The 18,897-nt window shown below is 52.6% G+C and overlaps 1 protein-coding gene across 7 annotated transcripts in view; it reads right to left on the minus strand.

Moving 5' to 3' along the window:
* Window positions 1–18,897, minus strand: part of GRIP2 (glutamate receptor interacting protein 2) — a 93,137-nt gene that overhangs the window by 2,743 nt on the left and 71,497 nt on the right. For 6 of the 7 annotated variants that reach the window (XM_033133204.1, XM_033133206.1, XM_033133203.1 and 3 more), the window contains 11 exons: window positions 18,587–18,732; window positions 17,790–17,870; window positions 15,593–15,659; window positions 15,343–15,488; window positions 14,208–14,352; window positions 8,895–9,034; window positions 8,087–8,266; window positions 6,909–7,083; window positions 5,116–5,221; window positions 1,859–2,002; window positions 923–1,069 (listed from right to left, as the gene is read on the minus strand). In XM_033133204.1, the coding sequence (XP_032989095.1) occupies window positions 923–1,069; window positions 1,859–2,002; window positions 5,116–5,221; window positions 6,909–7,083; window positions 8,087–8,266; window positions 8,895–9,034; window positions 14,208–14,352; window positions 15,343–15,488; window positions 15,593–15,659; window positions 17,790–17,870; window positions 18,587–18,732 (1,477 nt within the window). Of the gene's footprint in view, window positions 1–922; window positions 1,070–1,858; window positions 2,003–5,115; window positions 5,517–6,908; window positions 7,084–8,086; window positions 8,267–8,894; window positions 9,035–14,207; window positions 14,353–15,342; window positions 15,489–15,592; window positions 15,660–17,789; window positions 17,871–18,586; window positions 18,733–18,897 lie in introns of those variants that run through there. The other variant, XM_033133209.1, reaches the window with a different exon arrangement.

Genomic DNA, 18,897 nt, shown 5'->3' on the forward strand with positions numbered 1-18,897 from the left:
CCAGACACAGGGCAAATCTAGACTCCTTGCACAGAGGAGGAAGTCATTCTTCTGGTTCGGTTTAATCAAAGAGAAAGTCCTAGGGAGATGCCAGTACATCCTCTGCACCCCTTGAACACCTGCTTCTCTCCCTTTTTAACACGAAAGAGCAGACAGACACTAAGCCTCCTGCCTAGAATTTTGTGACATTGCCTTGTTTCTGTTTTATGTGTATTTTACATTGGCCTTCTATTTCAAACAAGGGATACTGGGTTTTCATTTCTAATGGAGTGGAAAAGTTTATTTTTAAGACAAATTTAAATTGAAAAACTTTGTCAATTTAGAGAAAATGTGTATTCAGTAAATGTAGCACAAATATGGCAGAAATCACACCAAGGAAACAAAAGTAGCTGGGGCGTGGGAAACGTGGCTCAGGGTGGCTGGGCCAGTATGCCCGTAGCTTTTCATCGTCTCACCCACATATCCCAGCATCCCTTGCAGCTGGTGAGGTCACATGACTAGTTCTGGCCAATAGGCCATGAGGGGGAGTGACAGGTGAAGGCAGAAGAAAACCCACGTGTGATTTTCCAGTCTGGTTTTCTCTGTCATGGAGTCTGAGATAATGACAAGAGGGTGGAGCCTCCGTCAGCACAGGGGGAGTAAGGTTCATGCCAGCCCACACTGGACACATGGTATCAGTAATAAATCATTGTTCATGTGTGTTAAGCCACTGAGATTCCGGGGTTGTTAGTTACTGCCACATAACTGAGCTTACTCTGACTAACACAACTGGTGTCATTCCCTTTTCACAGATGAAGAAGCTGGGGCCCAGGGAGGGGAGGTGACCTGCCCAAGGCCACTCAGCCAGGGTAGAAGTAGAGGCTCTTTCCCCACCCTAGGGCTAGGAGAGGCCACTTCATCTGTCCCCCTGCTGCAGCATTACCTGGAGGACCCTGTCAAAGGGCTGGAGGCCTCCACGCTGGGCTGGCCCCTCAGGGCGCACAGTGTGGACATAGACACCCTTCTCCAGGAGGCCGTCTGAGATGCTAAAACCAAAGTCATTCCTCATGGGGTCCTTGTGGAGGGTCACCTGAGAGCAGAGGGGGAGGAGGTGCCTGGAGCGCTGAGCTTTGTCCCCAGCCTCCCACCGTAGCCAGAATCTCTTGGTCATGCATTCCATGCCTCTGGGACCCAGCCCTAGTCCCCTCGCCCAGTGGCGCTCCCCACGCACAAGGCCTGTGCCCATGTAGCACCCATTCCCCTTCTGCTCCTCAGCAGACCCCCCGGGTCGCAGCGCTCAGTCACAACGCAGGCCCTTAGGAAGGGGCTTCCTTTTCAGTTCTTTGCAATCCTCTTGCCTCTGTCCAGGAGACGGTCTCGGTGGGGCACCCATGTTAGGGGCACCTCTACCACTTGCTCATCTCCCAATTTGGCAAAGAGCTGGCTTCAGACTCAGAGGTCTCTGAGGGCTACTGGGTGAGAGGTTTCTATCTCTTCTGTGTTTTTTTTTTTTCTATATAGATGGCAAAAAAGCTGGTTTCTTATTTAAGGTAGTGATATATATACACACATACATATACTCATATATACACATATAACATATAGAAGTGTTTATATTTTATATATACATACACAATAACTTAAGTGGGGGAAAAAGTAAGTCTAGTTAAATAAAAATAAAAGTAGCTCAGTGTGAATCACAGGTGTGTGTGTGTGGGGGTGTGTGTGTATGATGGGAGTTTTGGGAAACCAGTGCAAAATCTCCATTTCGTGGTGGGGAATGAAACCCAGAGAGGGGCGAGCCCATCTGGAGCCCACGGTGAATCCTAATGGCAGCAGGACACATGCCAGGCCTCCTGCGCCCACCCTCAGCACCCACCTTGTGCATCTCCAAGGGTGTCGGCAGCAGCAGCTCCTGCATCTCTTCGGGGGAAGCTTGTACCTCCCGGCCCCTCCGCCAGGGCCGGTGGCCAGGCCTGCCCTCAAGGGCCATGCTCTGCACGGTGCCCGTCATGATGGATGCCTGCAGGGACACAGCCCTTCACTTAGGGACTCACTGCGTTCACAGTCAGTATCTGTGGACACCTACTATGCACCAGCCTTCAAGGTCACAATGGTGAACAGAGTAGATATGGTGCCGCCTTTCTGGGGCTCTCAGGATTGATCAGTCACACTAGAGATCAGAATAATTATCATTGGCCCTGAATCAGCACCTACTCTGTGCTGGGCTCAGTTCTAAGCACTTCATATGTAGAATTCATTTTATGCTCTACAGAAGGAGCAGAAGGGGCAGAGTTAGGGCATGTGTCGGAGGTAAATCGAAGGTGTGTTCCGGGAAGGGCAGGCAGCATCATAAACGCAGTGCTCTAAGCTAAAAGCAGCAGGTTTGTGGCCCTGAGGGAAATGTATTCATGTTCACACTGGGAAATCCACAGACGGGGTAAAGGGACTGCTGGGGTTGGTGGGATAGGACGATGTACTTCTTACATGTGATATTATACAATTTCCTAGGCACAGAGCTGTGTCCCAGGCCTAGAAACTTCTCTCTTGCTGCCCATCACAGTATCTGAGTTTCTACTATGAATGTAAGGTTCTATCTGATATTGGGGTGGAGAGTTTTGGTTTTTCAGAGGTCCCCTAAGGGAAGGCAGATTATGATAACAATTGTCTTAGGGTCAAACTGTTGGATTGGGTGAGGAGGAGGAGAGGAAAATGGGAGGAGACATTGAACAAGGAGGCACAGTGGCAACTTTCTCAACTCTTACAACTGGTCCTCACCTGACTGGAGAGCCAGGGTCCAAAGGAAAGACCAGAGACTCAGAATCTTTTGACAATAGAATCATTAAAAAATGAAATCAGAGTATCATAGGCCCTTGGACCCCTAGAATTGTAGAATTCTAGACTTCCTTTTAAGATGCAAACTGAGCTGATACAGAAAGCTTGTGTCTCCCTCCAAATTTGATGGTAAATTAATTTTTTTTTTAAATAAGCACTTTCAAAGCAAGCAAGAAAATTTTGGAGACAAGCATGAGCAGGAGTAGAACTATTTGGCCTATGGAGCCAAATGGAGCCAGATATGCATGTTAGTAGCTGGGGTACCCATTCAGGGAAAAGCAAAGAGCTAGGGGAGTACCATCCACTTTTGAATGGGGATGAGAGATGTCTGCTTGCCAGAACAGGGTTTCAGAAAGGAGCCACCAGGACTGAAATGGGCTGGGGAAACCATTTGTGAGAAACCAGGAACTTTCATGTGCCTCTGTAAGAGCACAGGTCCAGACTGTGCCTTCCACAAATAGTGTAATAAAAACACCCAGCTGAGGGAGTACGACCTACCTCTGGAAACATGGAAAGCGCAAGCCGAGCAGTCGGCCATAAGATCCCAGCTTAAAAGGTTGGACCTGCTTCAGTACAATGATCCCAACAGCCAAGGGCTCATCAAAGATCCTGCCTTGACTCGTTGGACCTACCCAAGATCAGCAAATGTCCACCTCAATTCCAGCCCCACTCCCAAGACCTCGCTCTTAGATCTGTGATTGAAATTGGGCCTCTCTTCTTCTGGTATTACATTTTCAAAACTGACAGAAATAGGAAAGAAAAACTTATCCAGGAAGGAAAATTGGATCAAAAGGATTTAACAACTCATATTAAGCCTGGCAATGATGACTATATATATTATTGTTTAAATAAATCTTCTATTACCGTGTTTCCCTGAAAATAAGACCTAGCCGGACCATCAGCTCTAATGCATCTTTTGGAGCAAAAATTAATATAAGACCTGGTCTTATTTTACTGTAATATAAGACCAGGTCTATAGTATAATATAATATAATAATATAATATAATATAATATAATATAATATATATAATATATATAATATATATAATATAATATATATATAATATAATACCAGGTCTTATATTAATTTTTGCTCCAAAAGACATATTAGAGCTGATGGTCCGGCTAGGTCTTATTTTCGGGGAAACACCGTAATCATTAAAAACAAAAAACAAAAAACAAAAAAACACCAAGCTGAGAAATTCATGTGAAAGACTGGTCTGAAATTGATGAAGTTCAAAAGCCCGGGCAAAGACCTATGAGGCACTACCTCAGAGATGCTTCCACAACACAGAGCACATGTGCGGTGCCTCCAGGAGTAACCACTGCTGAAAGCAAGCTCAGTGGTGAAATAAAAAGTCAACCTGCCCACAGACACAACAGACAAATGAATTCATACCCAGAGAGCCAGAAAAAAAAAGAAAGGTCAAAAGAAACTTTAAAACAAGTCAGCTTAAAATATGTAGAAAAATAAGAAAACGAAAAGCAGGCATTAAGAAAAAAGACCGTGAAAAACGATAAGAAATGAAAGAAATAAAAGATGTAGCAGTTGAAATACAATATTTAGGAAATAAGGGTTAACCAGTAGACTAACTTTAGCCAAGGAGAGAATGAATGATTGGGAAGACAGACTAAGGAAAGCAACCAGAACACAGTGCAGAGAAAATGTGAAGGAAAAGTGGAAGTTTAAGTGATTGCTCTCAGGGTATGATGGAGCTTCAGAAGTGACCCAGCCGGATCCTCCCTACATCCTCCGGGGCAGCCTGTTCCATCGTGGGCAATGCTGACTTCACACAAAGCTGCATTCACCTCTTGGCTCCTGTAGTTCCTCATCTCCTGCGTTATAACCGATGTTGACACCCACACGTTTCCACAGGGCAGGCCCACAATCACATCTGCACATGCACACACAGACACCAAAACTACCCCTATGCGTCCAAATGTGCACACTCAGACACACGTATTCTGAAAAGACACTCAGCAGTTGTGCATGCATGAGCGTGCTCGCACGCATGCACACAGACATGGTCCCAATGCACACACAATGATGCCAGACATGTTCACATGTGCACACACTCCGACGTGCCAACCACAATGCTCTCAGTCATACCTGCACACATGTCCATGCACAGTCTGCACATGTGTGAAGACATCCTTACAGGGATGGTGCCAGGTGAGTGCACGCATATACATTACATGTGAGCACAATCCCGTAACATGCTTGCCTCCAATGGGCACACACACTAGTGTGTCCCCTCGTGGGGGCCCCCCATGCAGGCCTTCAGGGCAGGGGCCCGTACCTCCAGTTCCCTCAGCAGCTCTGACTGACCACACGACTCCAGGTCTTCGAGGGCTTCCCCGAACACACTCCAGAAGCCCTCCTCTCGGGTGGGGCCAGGGGCCGGGCTGTAACGTAGGAACCAGAGAGCGTCAACTCCTGGCAGACGGATGTGCGGGCAGGCAGGCTGGGGCCTGAGGAGTCTTCTAAATGGCCATCAGCGTTGGACTTGAGGGGCCAGAGTGTGGGCAGGCGGGCAGGCGGGCGGGCAGGCGGGTATCCTCAGTGGCAGTGCTGGGGCCCCAGGGCAGTGGTAGGTGACACAGAATGGGGGGAGGACGCAGTTAGGGGCGACCAAGACTGCCGGTGGCCAGTTAAAACAGGGGCAGATGAGACGGGGTGGAGAGCGGTGACACAGGACGCCTGGGAAGAGAGACAGACGGACAGACAGACAGACAAAGAGGAGATCCATGGTGTAGCCCCAGAGGACAGTCCCTGGCCCCACCCACACACATGTCATCATAGGACAGTGACAGGGACAGAGCTGGAGCCAGTAAGGACACAGATGGATGGAAAGGATGGAGTATTTGTTCTGGGGGAGGGGTTGAAACCACCCTATAACTTCCATTACGGGTTGCCTGAGCCCTTTATCAGCTCTAAAATCCAGTCTCATTAGAAAGATAACAAATCATATTTTCACACTTCAGAGTTCACAAAGTCATCTCCAGCTACAATGTCCTGGCTGTTTATAAAGTATGTTATGGTTTGCAAAGCATTTTCTCTCTTACCTTTGCAGGCAGGCTTTCCTTTCTTAGGGAGCCTCAGAGACAATGATGCAAAATAGTTGCCTCCTTCCTTTCTCATTTTAAAGGTGAGAAGACTGAGGCTGAAGGACATTTCCTCCATTCAAGTCAATTCAACAAACATTCTGAGCCAGGCCCTCTGCCGGGCACACGGGTTTGGAGGTGAGTAAAGCCTAGCCCCTATTCCCAAGGAGCTGAGGATTCATTTGCAAAGCGTGTATGAGCACGTGCTGGTGCCAAGCACTGAGCTAGGGGTGCCACACAGAAGAGACAACAGCCAGGTAATTAAGCAGGTGGACACGAGATGGCCCGTGTTACTAGGAGGCTCACCCAAGCAGCTGTGGGTACCGGTGTAGAGAGGGAGGGAGGGAAGCTATTCCAGAGGCAGTGGAATTTGAGCTGGTTTTTGAAGGATGAGTAGGTGTTGGCCAGGAGAGAAGGAAAGGTGTTCTGGGCAGAGGGAACTGCCTGACCGAAAGCACAGACACAGGAAGGGGGTGACTAGGGCTAGAGGAGGAACAGCATTCTTCCAGAGCGAGCTCTCCGCAGGCGCCTCCTCCTCCAGGGTATGAGGCTGAGTCTTGTAAAGCCAACACCACAAAACCCACCACATCCATGGCCCGGGGCTGTGCCTGTGACCCCAAGTTGCCCTTGCAGGAGGAGATCATCAAGCAATCTGGGCTAAGTCAGGAGGGTTTGGGTTCACGTTCTGAGTCTGCTGCTGGACGTCTGAGAACCAGACTTAGGAAGGGCAAACCAGGCTGCTTCCCTACCTCCACACCTTTGCCCCTGCTGTGCCCTCCTCCACCCAGCATGCTCTTTCCCCCATCTCAGCCTGGCTGAGATAGTCTGCTCAATGAGTCCTCTCTTCTCTCAGGAGGTGACCCTCCTCAGGAGTCAGACGAGACTCTTCCATTGTCCCCACCACTTCGGCGCAGGAACTAACTACCCTCACCCGTCCTAGCCAAGAGACCATGACTGTTTCCTTCCTCATGGCGTTCCCACCACAGACCTAGATGGTGGCTCCCAGTCCTCATCTTCCTCCTCCTCAGGGAAGCTCTCGTCAGCAGGGGTTGGGGTATAGCTTGTCCTCCGGGGCTCAGTGCGTGGGGGGCTGCTTCTCAGTCGGCTGGGCCGCCACTCCTGGGGGGTCACGCCCCGGGTTGTTGCCTGTGGAGTATAGGAACCTGGCGGGTGGAGAGAGGGGGCATCTGCATCCTCTCTGTGCCCTTAGCATGCCCTCCTTCCTGCTCCATTTCTAGCAGTGCTGGGTGACCCGGGGCAAAGGTCTTTGCCCTCTCTGGGCCTGCCTGACTACCCAGAGGGCCCTGAGGGCCTCCGCCACCCAGGTCCCTGCCCCAGAAATGCTCAGATCTCCTGATCATCTGGTAGAAGAGTTAATGCTCAGGGCTCCAAGATCCTGCCCCAGACCGAGACGGAAGTTCAATATTTTGACCGTCTCTCTCTCTCCCTGCCTTTGAGACTTTTGAAGGTTCTGCCCCAGAGGGTAAGCTGAGAGATGCTGGCTCGAGATGGGGAAGCTGAGACCCAGAGAATGAGGACCAGGGCTGGGAGCCACCTGAGGCCACCTAGAGGACTCTCTCCACTAGTTCCCTGAGTTAGATCTTGGGGAGTCTCTGTGGTTCTGGGTCACAGAGGTCAGGTCAGCCACAGGATTCAAACACACCTCCCATCTCCCGAGGTCACCCATGGGTCTCAACATGCATGGGCAGGAGAACTCGTGTCCTAGGAGGGCACCCAGGAGGTGTCCACCTCATGCTGGGTTTTGTAGGATTGGGTGGGAGGGGGCTTTCTGCCTTTCTATCTTCAATTGGATGCAATGAACACTGATTGAGCACCTGCTATGTGCGGGGTATCGGGCTAGGAATGAGAGAGACAGCAGAATTAAGACCAGTGTGGTCTCTAACCTCAAGCTGGGGTACTGTGGTGCTGTGGACACTAATCAAAGATATGTGAAGGCCTGTGGTCCATGCTCTGAGAAGTGAAGGGCCCTGAGAATGGCTAACAGGGCCTAATAGGGCCTGTCTTCAGGAAAAGTGACCCTAAAGGACGGAGCTAGGAGAGGAGGAGTAATGAGGATTAGGCAGAGGAAACAGCCTCTGCAAAGGCCTGGCAGTTGGGGAGACCCAAAGAGAGCATGCAGTTTGTCCAAGGGCTCTGAGGTGTTACCTGGACCCCCAAAGCCACCCTCCGTGGCCGAGCTGTCCCAGGACTCCACAGCGCTGTCCACACTGGGCATAGCAGGCGAGAACCGGGCTGCCAGCCGGCCTCCTTTGAGCACCTCTGATGGGTCCTCATCTGCATCACTGGTCTCGCTGAAGCTGCCTGATGTGTGGGGTGGGAGGGGGCCTAGGAGGAAAAAGGGGGTGTCACCGCCACTGGCCTAGGAACTTGGAGATACAGAGATGCTCAGCCAGCTTCAGTTTTCCCACTTGACTCTGGTTTGAGAATTCACAGGCACTAAGCTTCCCACACCTGCTGCTAAGCAGTCTGATATGGGGGGGTGCCACACTAACAGGCAAACGTGTTTCACAGATAGGAGCGCTGAGGCTCGGGGAGGCTGAACAACATGGCCAAGGTCACATGGTGAGCAACAGTGGAGCCCAGATTAGAAAAGACTCCAAAGCTCAGGCTCCTTCCACTTCACTTGGAAGTCCCCCTATCAAGGTACGAGGACAAATTCAGAGGAAACTAAGGAACATACAAGTGACAGCCACAAGGTACAACAAGCAGCCTTGAGAGGCAGGAGGTGAGGAAGAGCAGGGTTCAGACCCAGACTCTGCCCCACAACAGCTGTGTGAGCTTGGGCCTATCACTCCCCTCTCTGAGTCTTGTCTCCTTAGCTTTCCCAGGTATCCTCCCATAGGGCTTAGCGAGGATTCTGTGAGGTTGGGTACACAAAGCTTGGCATAGAGGCACAGAGGAGCCTCCCTTCCTAAAAGGGCTACACGGTCCCAGGGCGCAAGGTGAGGCTCACGGTCTAGCTGCTTCTTGATCTTCAGTGTGACGGTCTCACCAGCCACCTGCAAGAGGTGGATGGCCTCACTCAGTGGCCGGCCCTTGAGGCTTACGTTGTTGATGGCCAGGATACGGTCTCCAACATGGATAGCGCCAGTCCTGAGGAGGAGGCAGAGGGCAGAGCATGGGAGCTGGACACTCAGGGCTTCAGAGTGGGGGTCTACCCTAGTGGAACCAGGAACCCCAAGGCACAAGCCTGGCTGACCTCAGTTAAACCCAGCTGCCAAAAAAAAAAAAAAAGCAAATGTGATCGTGAGTTACATTAATGGAGGTATAAAGTCTAGAATCTGGGAGGGGATTATCCTGCCTAACTTTAAAGTTAGGCTCTGGAACCAGTGTCAAGCATGAATTTTGAACATGGTTTGAATCCCATATATTTGCTGCCAAATACTAGCTATGTGATCTCGGGATAGTTTCTTAACTTCCCTGAGTCTTAGTTCCTCCATCTGTAAAGTGGGGGTGATAAAAATTTTATTGAATTATTATTGAATAATAGATGGGTGCAATGGATTCATGTTTCTATCCAGCAGAAATACATGGACAGGCAGCCTTTCCTTCTCAGTTTCCCCACTTAGAGAATGAACATAATCCCTAGGGCCCAGTGGTTTTCTACCTAAATATTATTAGAATGATCTGAGGAGCTTTTTAAAAAACACAGGTGCCTGACCTCCACCCTTGGCCAATTAAATAGCATCTGTCGGGGTGGGGCTGGGGAAGGTGATTCTGAGAAGCAACCAGGACTGAGGGTGGGAGAGAAGCTGCAGCAGCTGCTGAGAATGCACCTGACCCAGGTGGGGGAGAAAGAGGCAGAGGACTGGGGTAAGGAGGTCTTGAACCCCAAATATAGATGTTGCCACAAAAAGGAACTCAGAGGGGGTCAAACCCTGTGTGCCGCTGAGTCCAGCATTGCTGGGCAAGCTCCCCCAGGGCCCGGAGGAGCGAGTGAATCAGAGAATGGCGGGTTCAGGGAGGGAGATCAGAGCAGGGCTGCCCACAGGTGGCTACTGGGCCTCTGAAATGTGCTGGCCCGAATTGAGATGTGCTGGAAGTGTAAAATACACACCAGATTCTGAATACATAGTATGAATAATAGAACATAAAATATTTCGTGAATAATTTTTATATTGATTACATGTTGGAATACTCGTATATTTAAGATTCATTTTATTTGTTTCTTTTTACTTTTCTAATGTGGCTACTAGAAAGCTTATAAATAAATTTGTGGCTCAAAGTATATTGCAGTTGGACAGAGCCTAGCTAGATCAGCCTGGCAAAGGACGGGGGAATTGTTTGTTGAGTCCCCAGTACCCAGTAAATGCCGGAGTTGATAAAGACATTTGAGGTCAGAATGGTCCACACTGGCCTCTGCAGTCTTCCATATGTCCAACAGGGGGCGCTCCAGGAGCGGTGACACCAACAGGGAAGTGTCCTGGGGGAACTTCAGAATCCCTTCCATCATCCCTCCTGCTGCACCCCACCACCTGTGGCTCCTCTTCCAGGGACCCATCCCGTCCCTTCAGCCTGGTCAGGCTCCCCCTTCACAGCCAGCTCCTCTCAGTGCAGGGAGCTCACAGCACAACTGACAGAAGGCTCTGTCTCATCCACACTGGGATGGCCTCCCTTTGAATACCGTGGGTCCCCTTCCACCTCTGCGCCACAGATCTACCTGCTTCCCCAAATAACTGGAGAGCCTGGAACAGCCCTCTTCTCACAGCTGTCCCAGCTGCCACAGTTTTGGCGACACTTTCCAGGGGGAGAGGATAGAAGGGGGCAGACCCCCAGTGTGCTAGGAAGATCCCAAAGACCAGCGCCTGCCTGTGGGGACAGAGCCCCAAAAAGCAGTTTCCAGGCTCTCGGCCTCACATAGAAAGGTGCTGGCTCAGGTAGTAAATGGCCGTCGACTGTGATCAAATGGCCATCAGCTGTGGCTAGTTGGCCGTCAGCTGTAACCAGTGAGCCATTGGCCACTAATATAACTGCCGTGGCTACGCTAGCAGAAAATGGGGGCTAGCAAGAAGATGGTGGCTGAGTCTGCAAGCGGCGCAGTGAGGGTTGAGAATTGTGTGGCTCCTGTTTCCTGTGTCTCCAACCCAGCCGCCAGTGAGAGTATAGTGGTGTGACTCCCCTACCTATGGCTCCGTGGGTGTTCCTTTTTGGCCTCACTATGTCCTGCATTCTTATGTGGGGAGCGGGACCAGAGACCTCGCATGACACCCTGCATGACACATGGCGCAGCGAGCAGGGTACGGTGCCGGCCAAAGCTCTCCGAAGGGCAGTGGAGCAGTTTGTGCCTATGAACACTCAGTTGCAGGAAGACCAGGAGGAGCTGCTGCCTGAGAGCTGGACCCCCGTGGAGGGATGGGAAGACGTGGATGGTTCCCCAACCAGCAGAGGCTGGAGAAAGCGAAGGTCCTTGCGGCCCTGTGGGCTGGAAAGTGCTTGCTGAGGCAGCCCGGATGCAGGACTTGTAGTCCCAGGAGGAAAGGCTTGCTGAGTCCTCCGTGGGAGCTGAGGGTGAGGTCAAGGTCATCCCTCACCCCCAGGACAGCCCTGGCAAATGACTATGGACTATGGGGAATTGCCTTCCATCCCTAATTTAATGGACCGCTTGACTGTTTGGGAACATCCCACCATGTAGTGGAACTGGGGGATGTTTGCTTTTGTGTCTTGACCGGCCGCCATCGAGAATATGTAAGCACCTTGACTGTGAGCCGCTGTTGTTCCAGCACGGTACCTGAGAGGCCCAGAGAGAGTGGCAGTGCCCTGAGAGCCCTGGCTGTGTCCAGGAAGTCTGGCTGTGCCCAGAGAGAGTGGCAGTGCCCTGAGAGGCCCTCGTGTGCCCGGGGAGACTGGTGGTACCCTAAGAAGTCCAGGAAGTCTGGCTGTGCCCAGAAGTACTGGTGGTGCCCTGAGAAACCCTGGCTGTGCCCGGGGAGACTGGTGGTACCCTAAGAAGTCCAGGAAGTCTGGCTGTGCCCAGAAGTACTGGTGGTGCCCTGAGAAACCCTGGCTGTGCCCGGGGAGACTGGTGGTACCCTAAGAAGTCCAGGAAGTCTGGCTGTGCCCAGAAGTACTGGTGGTGCCCTGAGAAACCCTGGCTGTGCCCGGGGAGACTGCTGGTACCCTAAGAAGTCCAGGAAGTCTGGCTGTGCCCAGAAGTAGTGGTGGTGCCCTGAGAAACCCTGGCTGTGACCAGAGAGCTTGGCTGTGTCCAGGAAATAGCATTCACCTCCAGGCTCCTCGCACAGGGCCCCTCGCGGAAGACGCTTGTCGCGTAGATTGTGAGGCGAGACCCTGTAGGGGTGGAGTGTGGGGACAGAGCCCCAAAAAGCAGTTTCCAGGCTCAGGTAGTAAATGGCCGTCGACTGTGATCAAATGGCCATCAGCTGTGGCTAGTTGGCCGTCAGCTGTAACCAGTGAGCCATTGGCCACTAATATAACTGCCGTGTCTACGCTAGCAGAAAATGGGGGCTAGCAAGAAGATGGTGGCTGAGTCTGCAAGCGGCGCAGTGAGGGTTGAGAATTGTGTGGCTCCTGTTTCCTGTTTCTCCAACCCAGCCGCCAGCGAGAGTATAGTGGTGTGACTCCCCTACTTATGGCTCCGTGGGTGTTCCTTTTTGGCCTCACTATGTCCTGCGTTCTTATGTGGGGAGCGGGACCAGAGACCCCGCATGACACCCTGCATGACACATGGCGAAGTCGGCTGGATCCCCTGCACTACAAATGGTGCAGCGAGCAGGGTACGGTGCCGGCCAAAGCTCTCCAAAGGGCGGTGGAGCAGTTTGTGCCTATGAACACTCAGCTGGAGGAAGACTAGGAGGAGCAGCTGCCTGAGAGCTGGACCCCCGTGGAGGGGTGGGAAGACGTGGATGGTTCCCCAACCGGCAGAGGCCGGAGAAAGCGAAGGTCCTTGCGGCCCTGTGGGCTGGGAAGTGCTTGCTGAGGCAGCCCGGATGCAGGACTTGTAGTCCCAGGAGGAAAGGCTTGCTGAGTCCTCCGTGGGAGCTGAGGGTGAGGTCAAGGTCATCCCTCACCCCCAGGACAGCCCTGGCAAATGACTATGGACTATGGGGAATTGCCTTCCATCCCTAATTTAATTGACCACTTGACTGGGAACATAACCACCATGTAATGGAACTGGCGGATATTTGCTTTTGTGTCTTGACCGGCCGCCACCGAGAATATGTAAGCACCTTGACTGTGAGCCGCTGTTGTTCCAGCACGGTACCCTGAGAGGCCCAGAGAGAGTGGCAGTGCCCTGAGAGCCCTGGCTGTGTCCAGGAAGTCTGGCTGTGCCCAGAGAGAGTGGCAGTGCCCTGAGAGCCCTGGCTGAGTCCAGGAGGTCTGGCTGTGTCCAGAGAGAGTGGCAGTGCCCTGAGAGGCCCTCGTATGCCCGGGTAGATTAGTGGTACCCTAAGAAGTCCAGGAAGTCTGGCTGTGCCCAGAAGTACTGGTGGTGCCCTGAGAAACCCTGGCTGTGTCCGGGGAGACTGGTGGTACCCTAAGAAGTCCAGGAAGTCTGGCTGTGCCCAGAAGTACTGGTGGTGCCCTGAGAAACCCTGGCTGTGCCTGGGGAGACTAGTGGTATCCTAAGAAGTCCAGGAAGTCTGGCTGTGCCCAGAAGTACTGGTGGTGCCCTGAGAAACCCTGGCTGTGACCAGAGAGCTTGGCTGTGTCCAGGAAATAGCATTCACCTCCAGGCTCCTCGCACAGGGCCCCTCGCGGAAGACGCTTGTCGCGTAGATTGTGAGGCGAGACCCTGTAGGGGTGGAGTGTGGGGACAGAGCCCCAAAAAGCAGTTTCCAGGCTCTCGGCCTCACATAGAAAGGTGCTGGCTCAGGTAGTAAATGGCCATCGACTGTGATCAAATGGCCATCAGCTGTAGCTAGTTGGCCGTCAGCTGTAACCAGTGAGCCATTGGCCACTAATATAACTGCTGTGGCTACGCTAGCAAAAAAATGGGGGCTAGCAAGAAGATGGTGGCTGAGCCTGCAAGGGGCACAGTGAGGGTTGAGAATTGTGTTGCTCCTGGTTCCTGTTTCTCCAACCCAGCCGCCAGTGAGAGTATAGAGATATGACTCCCCTACTTATGGCTCTGTGGGTGTTCCTTTTTGGCCTCACTATGTCCTGCGTTCTTATGTGGGGAGCGGGACCAGAGACCCCGCAGGACACCCTGCATGACACATGGCGAAGTCGGCAGGATCCCCTGCACTACACTGCCCCAGGAGGGTCCCCAGCCCACCCCATCTGTCCCCATAGAGCCCCAGCTCACCTCTCTGCCAAACCACGCTTCGTGAGGCCCGAGATGACAATGGGGTCAAAAGGCTCCTCTGTGCCCGAGATGGTGATGCCCAGGGGGCCCCCATAGCGTTTCAACTCCACTGTGTAGCTGATGGCACCTGTCGTCTCCTGCTCATCTGCAAGGGTGATGCCCATCAGGGCTGGGGTCCTGTGGGGCAGGGCCCAGGAGCTGGGCACCCCCCAGCCACCTGAAACCTTGGTGCACTTACTCACTCACACATATCCATTCCCTTATCCACTAATTCACACATTCACTAGTTCCCTGCCTTCAGATGGTGCAACCTGGGGACCCCGAGGCCATCTTCTGCCTCCAGAAATGTTTACTTCCACACAAACACCATTTAGAAAAAGAAAGAACCATGGAACTAACATTTTAAAATAAGATTTCACACACCACACCAAATAGAAACAAAAATGATGGTGATAACGATAATCATGAAAAGAAGAAACCAGATTTCCAGTTTTTTTAAAAAAAGGAAAGAGAGAGAGAAAGAGAGAAAGAGAGAGAGAGAGAGAGAGAGAGAGAGAGAGAGAGAGAGAAGCAGCCCACAAGTGGCGCTCTTTCCCAGGGTATAAGCTGGCGGCTGCCGCTCTGAATAAGGGATTTGCTCTCCAGGGGCCACAGGCCTCGCCCCTCCTTTTTGACTTCCAACCTGTATCATTTTTCTTACTGTCTGTCTAGTTCATTCACTTCTGTCACCTGTCTGGCCTCAGATGTGTCCGAGTTTGCAGCACTTGCTCATTTTCTCACCCACTCACCCACGCAGTGGTGCTTCCCAGCCTTCATTCACGCCCCACCCACTCATCTGCTCACAACTGCTCCCCGTGGGTCTCCTCTGCCACGCTCCGGGCAGGGCGTGGGAGATCCAGACAGTGACTCAAACCCCCCACCAACCTCATAAGGGCCCCAGACCCCAGTGACAGTGACAAGTCTGCAGTGCTACTCTTCCCTCCATCTGTCCTTTCAAGGAGTCTCCACCAGCCAGGACTTGGGTGGCACATACCACCATCTCTCCTTGACCAGAGGGAGCCCTGAATCACAAGCTGGGAACTCAGTGGTCCGGGGGCTGGACCTCGCAGGTGGCAGGGTGGGGTGGGGGCCGTACCAGAGTTGTCCTCGTCCTTCCGGATCTTTAGCTTCACCAGGTCCTCACACTGCCGCAGGATCTGCACAGCATCCTCCATAGCGCAGTTGTCCAGGCGGATATTGTCGATGGCCAGCAGCTTGTCGCCTGGCTCAAGGGTGCCCGTCCTGCACGAGCAGGGGTGGTGGGCAGGAGGAATCCTGGCACAGGCTGGTGCTCTACCCACACCCATTGCCTACTCCCCCAGCCCCGGGCCCAGGCACACCCCTACCTGTGTGCCACACTGCCTTTCTTGATGTCAGAGATGGTCAGAGGCTCCCCTCGCTTCCTGCTGGCCGCTGGAAGAAGACAGTCCATGACTCTGACCTTTGATGGTCTCAGCCTTGGTGGGGGGAGGGGGAGCAGGATTGGGGCATGGACTTGGAGCCACACATCCTACTCTCACTACTGCCTGGGTGGGTGTCTGTGAGCAAATCAGCTCACCTCTCTGTCCTCAGTTTCCCCTCTGCAAAATGGGAATAATGCCACAGACCTCATAGGGACATATATCATGAGATGAAACTAGATAAGGCAGGCACAAAATCTATCATGGCTTCTGGCACATATTAAGTGCTCAATCCCATCAGCCCCTTTTTCCTCTTGCTCAGCCCATCCCCCAGCAAACTATAAACTCCTTGAGGGGATGTGTCTGGCTGGTGTCCATGCCGCCAGCACCTGGCACAGTGCCAGGACCTAGAACTGGGTGACTCTTCTACAGTGGAGTTCTTCCTTCCCCGGCTGCAGGGAGTGCTGGCTGCTGACGGCTTACAGACGGTCCCGCTTTGGAAACTGCCTTTAGCCAAGAGAGCAGCCTCACCCAAGTAATGCCCCTCCCAGGTGCAGCCTACATCCAATGACGGGTCCACGAGGTGGGGCAAAGGCCCAGCTCCCAGCCTCAGCTCAGGACAATTCTAGGGCCTCCCAGATGAGAGCTCTCCATGGGATTGGCTGAGACTCTACAGCGACTGCATCGCAGCCCAACTTCTCCCGGTGCCCTGTCCTGTGTCCCTCGCTGCTCACAGGTGTTGATCCCAAGAAGCCCTCCTCAGGGATCCTCTGCTCGTAAGTCTATGTTTGAGAAACTGTTTCCTGGGGAACATGACCTAAGACAATGAGTGTCACATGAGTGGCGACGTTTTCTTGCCTAAAGAATCCATCTGAGCTAATGGGTTTTCCTATTAGTGACCAGGCTGTAGGAGCCCCTTCTCGCATTTACGGCATCTTCACAGATGAGACAAAGGTGCCTGTTCCAATTAGTCTGTTGAGAAAACGTTGTAAGAAAATTGTAAGTCTACTTTGAATGGGCACCCTTGTGACATATACAACCTGTGCAACTGCACCTGGTGCTCCTGCCCAGAGGTTTCTGGGCTGGAAGCAGCTTCTCTCCTCCTAGATTGCTTAAACTCCTACTTCTATCGACTGCAGAGTCTGGAGCAGGAAGGAGCTGCAGCAGCAGACACACTTCTGGAGAGTTGCCCCTCCATCAAGCCCCAAGTGGGACTGGAGGACTGGTCGGTCATCTATTCTCAGAGGCAGGCCTTGGAGAATGGTGTCCCAGCATCCCTGGCCTGACCCACCAATATGTGTGCTGCCCTGGCCAGAATGGATACCTGCCAGGAGGTCACCTCAGCAAGGCAGTGGGGGCGGTGATGCTGTGGCCAGGTGAGTGGGGTCTCCACCCTCCTCATCCCAGCTTCTTTCCTCTCAGGCTTCCCAGGACTGATCTGTGCTGAGCCACATGCTAGTCAGCCTCATTCTCTTTCCTCACTGATTCATCCTATACTCGTTCATTCATTCAATAAACATTTACTGAGTTCCTACTATGTGCCAGGGCTGGAAGGGAAGGGACATCGGTGTTCAAGGAGCAGCCGGCAGGCCAGCAGTGGCTGGAAGCATGTGATCGAGAGAGATATTGGAGGTGAAGTCAGTGGTCAAGGAAACCAGATCCCAGAGCACCACCAGCCCTGAGGACTTCAGCTTTCACCAAGAGTGAGATGGGAGCCATGGGAGAGTTCTGGACGTTCTTATGCTTCTGTGACCTGCCTTTCTCTTTTCATTCTTCAGTCCCTCCCTTTCATTCCTTTGACAAACATGAATTAGGGCCTCTTCTGGGCCCTGGGCACACAGAAGTAGACAGAAAACCAAACCCTGCCCATTTGTTTCTTGCCTCACAAGCCACTTCACCCCAGCGGGAGACCCAATGGGCTTGGAGACTCCCAATGTACAGAACAGGAAATCAAGCTTTTGAGAAGTTCCAGTCCTACCTGAGGACACAGCTGGGCATTGCAGTGGGGAGAGAACACCTCCCTCCAGGAATCGTTCCCCTGGGCCAGGCAGTGTGCTCTTTCTCCCCGCGGGTGGGTTTACTCTGCTCTCAGGGGCAGGTGGGGCTGGTACCACAGGGACAGTATGGCGGAGAGGGGACTCACAGCTGATGGTGATGCCCAGCTCCACACCACGCCTCTTAGGCAGCTTCACGTGGAACGTACCACTGCTCGGGATGACAGACTCTGGGTACAAAGAGACATGGACCCATGTGAGACTCAACTCCACATCCATTCTGGTCTGGCTGGGAGAGACCCCAAAAGGTCACTTTCTCAATCCCATCCTGGTTCTTCCACTCGACAGATGAGGAAACTGAAGCCGGGGAGCTGACAGATTGGTCCAAGACAACCAATCCACCCCGTCGGAGTAGACTCGGGCCTGGAACCCCAGCTTGGGGTTCCCATAGCCAAACCCAACACAAATCAAATCCAGTGACGATTTCCTGAGCACCTACTAAGGGCCAGGCCTTAGCTGGGTGTTTTCACGTGATTTAGCTCATCTAATGCAAGAAACATTCCCTGTAGTGGAAGGATTCTATTCACTATTTTACAGTTGGGGATACTGAGGGGGAAGGCAGCGTCCTGTCCAAGGTCACAGAACGTCCCAATCCCTGGACTAGAATTCTAACCCAGGTTATTGTTTGGGGGTCTTTGCCTAAACCCCACAGAGGGGCATTTTCAGCCCCACTCTGCCCTCCCTAGGTCCTTGTTCCAGTGCAAAATCCTTCATCAAGCCTCACACCGGCCTGTGGACCCTCCCACAGCCCCCGGTCCCCGCCAGTGCCTTCCTTCCCATTATTAGTGCTCAGGCATGCACTTTTGCACCAGGCAAGAGCAGGATAAAGACAGGAGGGAGCGCAGGGTCCCAAAGCATGAGGAGGAGGCCAGGGGCACTCACTCACCTGCCACATCAAACTCGATCTCCAGCACGACCTTGTGGGCCAGCGCAGCATCCCTCAGCAGCTGGTTGGCTTCCTCCATCGTCCCATCCTCAGTGGCAATGCCATTGATGGACAGGACACGGTCCCCAACCTGCAGCAGTCCACACCTGAACCCCAGGTAGCCAGGCAGAGAGAAGAAGCTCCATCACCATCACAGCTCCATTGGGAGAGAGGAACACTGTACAGGGGCAAACCTGGGGTGTGACTCTCAGCCCTGTCCTGTGCCAGCTAGAGATCCTTGGGCAATTTATCATGTGACTCTGGCTATGGGC

Source organism: Rhinolophus ferrumequinum, chromosome 17 (assembly GCF_004115265.2).
Source record: "Rhinolophus ferrumequinum isolate MPI-CBG mRhiFer1 chromosome 17, mRhiFer1_v1.p, whole genome shotgun sequence".
NCBI classification, from domain to species: Eukaryota; Metazoa; Chordata; class Mammalia; order Chiroptera; family Rhinolophidae; genus Rhinolophus; species Rhinolophus ferrumequinum.